Genomic DNA, 6,772 nt, shown 5'->3' on the forward strand with positions numbered 1-6,772 from the left:
TCCGATGAAGCCAACAGGACCAGATCATCTGCAAAAAGCAGCGACCCAATCCTAGGGCCACCGAACCGCAACCCCTCAACATCCTGGCTGCGCCTAGAAATTTGGTGACAAAGGGCAGCCCTGGCGGTGTCCAAGTCCACAAAGCACATGTAGACTGGTTGGGCAAACTCCCATGCACCCTCCAGGGCGCAGGGTATAGAGCTGGTCCACAGTTCCACAACCAGGACGAAAACCACACTGCTCCTCCTGAATCTGAGGTTCGACAATCTTGCAGGCCCTCCTCTCCAGGACCCCCAAAAAGACCTTTCCATGGAGGCTGAGGAGTGTGATCCCCTATAGTTGGAACACACCCTCCGGTCCCCCTTTTTAAAGAGGGGAACCACCACCCCGGTCTGCCAGTCCAGAGGCACTGCCCCCGATGCCGTCCATGCGATGTTGCAGAGACGCTCTCACCAACTACTAAAAGTCAGTCACACATTTACTCTTGTCCAGCAGCATCTTGCTTGCTCGCTCTCTGCTTTTCTCTTTCATCGACATCCTCTTCCGTTTCTTCTCCTCTGCCATATAGGCTGTTGAGCCCAGTTACATTGCCTGTGTGCCCAGGTCTGGTTCTGGCATGACACTGGTTCTGCTACCGTTAACATTCCCCCACACTGCAAGCCTGAAAACTTCCTCTTCCAGGGGGTCCAAAAAGCTCCAGCCCAGCTAACAAACTGTACTCACATTGGCTAACAGCAGCTATACTTCACAACAACAGTCCATCTCCAGCAGGAGTAGATGCTCAGCAGCCAGAGGATTTTATCCATAAAATATAATCCAGTTTGACTAAGATCAGTGATATATTTGCTGCTGTGTTATTTAGTGCTTTAAAGCGTTACATACCCAGAGCAGAGTGTTACATAGTGTGAGAACAGACATACGGATGACAGAGACACCATCTGTAATCATCTGATTACAGTGGTCAGTGTAGCATCAACATGATTTTATGGTAGAACAGTTACAGTGTTGCAATGGGGAACAGTTTGACTATTTGCTGTACATGATATAATGTCCCCAGACACAATTGGCTCAGTCCCAGTGCATTTATTGTGCTGTTCTTTACATGGAGTGAAAAATGTAAAGTCTTTTCTGTGGGAAAGGGTTTCTTCGCTGACAAAGACCATTTGTGGAGTCTGGATCACGAATGCCAATAGTCTCAATGAAAGCATCGGAGGATAAGACTTGTTAGTTTTGGCACCACTTCAAACCGTTTTTGTCACACAGGACTGATGAATAGAGGAGGCAAAGAACACAGAGAGAAGATGCGACGTGGAAGGAGAGAGAGAGAGAGAAACAGATGGGAAAAATATCAGTGTGGAGAAAAGAGGAGAGAGTAAAGCCAGATGCAGTAGACATCACTGCAGATGTTTGCCTTGAGTATGATGGTGATCATCATACTCAAGGCAAACGTTCACACATATACACCAGCCGACATCACATTCCCCTTTTGCTTTTGTCTCACGCCAAGTGTCTACAAAGCTACACAAACCACCTCACCTAATCATTTCTAATTCTCACACAACCCAAATCACAACACTTCTGAGCAATGCCAAGTATGTACATTGTAAACAAAACTGGGGAGATTAACAAAATCATTTATAAAAACCTACGACCTGCAGAACAACACCATTTATCTTGGGGAGCAGAGGGGACAGATTTGAGAAATGGCCTTTTTTTTTTTCTTTGAGGGGGCCGCTGTGCCCCAAGTATGGATAAGTGCATGAGTCTCTCTGTGTCTCTGTCTTCGTTTTTCTCACGCACCCACACACATGATGACTCACACGCTCTTGCCACATGCCCCCATAAGGCTCCTGCTAATGATTATTTGCATAATTGATTATTTTCTTAAAAAGTCAATGTAAAATAATCACAGGAAATTGTGTGTGTGTGCACAGGCCAGACTGAGGCACAGGCCAGACTGAGGCTGGCCTGTGCCTCTAATATATTATCACCCCCTCCTGGTGATCTTTGAAAATCACCTCTCATTTTACCAGCACAGACTGCTTTTTCTTTAACCTGTTTGGAAAATTTTCTTCTTAAATACTACACATGGAATTATGTGATAAACAAACAAACAAACAAAAAAGCGAGCTTAGGTTTTGTTCACACTTTGCACACTCTTGGCATTCTCTCAGTCAGGTTCATGAGGTCGTCACCTGGAATGGTTTTCAATAAATAGTTGTTCATGTCAAAAGTTAATTAGTGGAATTTCTTGCCTTCTTAATGCATTTGAGACCATCCGTTGTTGTTCAGAGGTAGTGTTGGCATACAGTAATTAGCGCTATTCAACTACTGTAGTAATCCATATTATGGGAAGATCTGCTCGACTAAGTGAAGAGAATAAACAGTCCATCATTCTAAGGAATAAAAGTCAGTCAATACTGAAAATGTGAAAAACTCTGAATGTGTCTTGACGTGCGGTCACAAAAAACATCAAACACTATGATGAAACTGGCTCTCAGAAGAAGAAAGACCGCCAAAGGAAAAGAAGAGAGATGTGAGATTTTAGGCTCCAACCAAAGTGCCTTACAGAAAGTGCAACGGATGAGTGTCTGCATGTGTGGTTCCCATTGTGGAGGAGGTGTGATGGTGTTGATGATTGATGAAAAAACACCTCCGGCTCTGTGGGGTCTATTTGACAGTGATGGAGTGCTGCATCAGATAGCCTCCACAATCACCCGAGTTGGACCACAGAGTGAAGGTAAAGCAGCCAACAAGTGGTCAGCAATATAACTCCTACAAGACTGTTGGAAAGGGTGTTGGTTAGTTCAGTTGGTAGAGCATCTGCCCCACGTACAAAGGCTCGGCCCTTTGCTGCATGTCATTCCCTACCTCTCTCTTCCCACATTCCTGTCACTCTTCAGCTGCCTCTATCAAATAACAGTTGAAAAGACAAAAAAATGTTGGAAAATCATTCTTGGTGACGACCTCATGAAGCTGACTGAGAGACTGTCAGGAGTATGCAAAGCTGTCATTAAGGCAAAAAATATAACATATGTTGTTTACCACACAATTCCAAATGTGCTGTATCATACTTAATGTTTTCAGTGTTCATCTACAGCGTAGAAGATGAAACTAAAGAAAAAAAGTTGAATCAGAAGATGTGACCAAACTTTTGTCTAGAACTTCCTTATTGTTTTGTAATAGCACTTCTTAAAATATATACAAAGTGCTTTATCAAAGAACACACAAGACAGGAAAAAAATGAGAATAAACAAGGTCAAATAATTAATAAAATATAATATAATACTATCCAGGACATAAAATAACAAAAGTCAACAACACAAGGTCATATTAAAGAGGTGTGTTTGTAGCTTAACAGAACATTTGCTCTATCTTTGGAGTAGAAAACCTTTGTCCAACAGACAGATTTATGTTTTTACATCCAGGTAATTTGAAGAGTCTTTGAGTATTCTGGACACTGGACTGGACAAATCAGATGCTTAGCGCTGTGTTAAAGGTAATTTCAACAGATGAGAGGGACAAACTTGATCAAATAGTGTGAGAACCAAACCCAAAGATGCTCATTTAAACTGCCTTCAAAGATCTAAATAGTTACAGACCAATGTAACCCCTTCATGCATAACATGTGAAAACGTACAGACACCAAGTCAACAGGACAAGCACTGCAGAAAACATCCCACCTGTAGCTGCCTGCATGCTGCTTTAAGTACGACTTTTAGTTTTCGCTGTAGCAGCTGTTTGTGATTTTTCCTTCAGACTTCAGCCAGACTCTGCGAAGACTGCGGATCATTTTCTCTGCTTTCAGCGACACGTTTTTTTTTTTTTTTTTCACGGAAACAAGCATCATGTTGTTAATGCCTTTTTATTTCTCGGTAGAGATTAACCTACAGTGAAGTGAGATAACTAACAACCCCGTAATAAGTCATCTGAATATACAGAATTGAAGTCTAACTGGCTTACTTTCTTTTTGTGGATAGTGAAAATAAATAAAAATAAATAAAAATATCGCTCCCCAAAAATAAGTATTTTGGATACATTTGAAAAGCGTAATGTACGCACGCACACACACACACACACACACACACACACACACACACACACACACACACACACACACACAAACATAAATTAATTAATTAATGAAAAATAAAAAATCAAGACCAGCCTCATGTACCACTACTTGTCACATTCTCCTTTACCTCGCCCTGTGCGTAAAGAGAGACTGTGGAGACGTTTGCGCGCAAAGGCAACACAAACGAGCCATAGGTCTGCTAAACCTACCTGAAGCACAGTCTTGATGTTGACAGGGGAGACGATAACAGTGCATATCTTCACCCCATTGCGTATCTCCTGGCCCATGATGAAGAGCATCGGCGTGGCGAGGGCGAAGGACGCGAGCCACATGGCGCTGATGAGCTTCTTGGTGCGGCTGCGGGACATGATACTCTTGGCTTTGAACGGGTGGCAGATGGCCATGTAACGCTCCACGCTCAGGCTGGCGATGTTGAGCGCAGTAGCATAGGAGCAGCTGTCCCGGAGGAAGTAGTAACCCCTGCACACTGCGTCCCCGAACACCCACGGGTGGTGGAACCAGATGAAGTTGTAGAGCTCGATGGGCATTGAGAGTACGAGGATCAGCAGGTCGGAAACGGCGAGGCTGGCCAAGTGGTAGTGCACGGTGCTCTGGAGGTTCTGCAGGGTCTTTTTGGTCAGCAGGGTGTACAGGGTGATGGAGTTGCCCAGAGAACCCACAGCAAACAGAACCAGGTAGATAACAGTGACTATCACCTTGGAGTAGACGTCCGTGTTGACTTCCAAGTCCTCCTCATCTGTTTTGGAATTGGCAGTACTGTTATCAAATGGAAACAGTGAGTTATTCCCAAAGAGTCTCTGCGCCAGCGCGCCAATGCGGAGCGTGGCGTTTAAATCCATTACGCCTCTATGAGTGCAAACATGGAAACAGAAAACGTGACAGTTTAAACTAAGTGGACAGTTATTGACTTTCACTTGTTCATTAACCGGAGTGAAATCTGTTGAGTGTGGAAGCCTGAGGAGAGCAGCTTTTATATTTGGCACGACAGGAGGCGTGCTCGCTGTTGGTTCCGCTGCGATGACGCACAGCCATTCAGTGAGCGGAGCTCTTGTAATTTTGTTCGTTCGTGTTCCACCTTGGATAACACCAAGGACCAACAAATCGAAATCCATGGCCATTTATTTTGTGTCTATCCCTGACATCTCACATTCAAACACAGCAGTGAAAGGAAATAATGTTAGGTGATAGCTGGAGATCCCACTGCACTGCAGTGCATGAGATTGTGTTGGATGCTGCAGTTAAGATTGTGTCTTCAGTGCTAATGATCCAGGCTCAGTGTGGAGAAATAACATCAGTGGACAGGCAGAGAGGAAATCTTTCTCTAATGGTAACATCACAACAGCTGCCACTGCTGAGACCAATGTACCAAAACAGGCCCTTTGTCTCTCTGTCTCTGTCTCTCTCTCTCTCTCACACACACACACACACAGAGACACACACACATAGAGTGTCTCTACACATAGTTAAACATCTAATGCTCCATCTGAAGAAGAAAATGTTCTTTCAAACATCATCATCATTTCCGTTCTTTTAGCGAACATGTCCCTGCCTTGGAGCTCATTATAAATCATGCGTGGCACACACATACTGTAACACACTAAAGCACATGCGTGCACATGCTGCAGTGTAATATGGTCTCTCTACCAAATGATTCTGCTTGGGACCGACAACATGCTGGTGATATCCTTCAGACTGTGAGGAAGTGCCCTTCTTCCTAAATAGCAAGCTTCTTCTTCCTTCTTTCCCCGGGTCAGTGTCACTGTACAGAGTTCATTATGTTTTGCTGACAGGCTGTCACAAACATGTATCATTAGTATAATTTGAGACTAACTGTCAGGCGGTCACAGTTTAGTTTGTGTCCATCAGGATAAGTGGATGTATTAAAAATGTTGTGTCTTTGCTGTAAATATGATGTTTATCGTAGGACAGGATGTCTTCTTTTTACTAATGGTTTTTTCTTATCTCGTCCACTTCCCTCTGGGGTCAGCGGGGTGGATGGTGAGTTTAGAAATGAGAAAACAAAAACAAATTCACACAACGGATTTATTTTCACGTTCAAGTTATTTGAAGAGTTCAATTTCTGTCAAAACAACGTACCCAGTATGTTTCACGGGCAAGTTTGGTCAGTGTTTAAAGGTTTTCTTTCAATTGGGTGACACATCATGGAGTCAGATTAGTGTCGATGTTAGTCACAAGAGTGTTGCATGAGCCATATGAAGATCTGTGAATAAATTACGGCGTTCACAAACGTGTTTGTCTTGTGTGTTTGGTCAGATGGCAAAAAACTGCAAAAGTGAAATCATAAAAATCATGTACAATTATCTGTGAACAACCCTGAAATCACCCTCATCTCTCCACTTGGAACAGACGTCCAGGCTCTTTTAAAGGTTTAAAAGTCCTGTGTGTAGCTTTTGCACCTAGTTCCAAATTCAAAATTGCAACTAACTGAATACCACAAAGCTCACCATCTTTTCCTTAGCATGAAGGAGAAACTACAGTGGCCATGAAAATGAAAAAAACCTGAAAGTCCCTGTGGAAAATCAGTGTTTAGTTTGTCTATTCCGGGCTGCTGTATAAACATGGAGGATCAACATGGCAGACTCGATCCCTTGGTAGATATAAAAGGCTCATTCTAAGGTAATAAAAAAAAAAAACTTATTTTCAAGTGATACACTC

The 6,772-nt window shown here is 43.2% G+C and overlaps 1 protein-coding gene across 1 annotated transcript in view; it reads right to left on the reverse strand.

Moving 5' to 3' along the window:
- Positions 1–5,057, reverse strand: part of ntsr1 (neurotensin receptor 1 (high affinity)) — a 63,067-nt gene extending 58,010 nt beyond the window's left edge. The window contains exon 1 of the mRNA XM_010731502.3: positions 4,285–5,057. Coding sequence (XP_010729804.1) covers positions 4,285–4,935 — 651 coding nt within the window. The 5' untranslated portion in view covers positions 4,936–5,057. The remainder of the gene's footprint in view (positions 1–4,284) is intronic.
- Between the last annotated feature and the right edge of the window lie 1,715 nt (positions 5,058–6,772).

This window comes from Larimichthys crocea, chromosome XV (genome assembly GCF_000972845.2).
Source record: "Larimichthys crocea isolate SSNF chromosome XV, L_crocea_2.0, whole genome shotgun sequence".
Classification (NCBI taxonomy): domain Eukaryota; kingdom Metazoa; phylum Chordata; class Actinopteri; family Sciaenidae; genus Larimichthys; species Larimichthys crocea.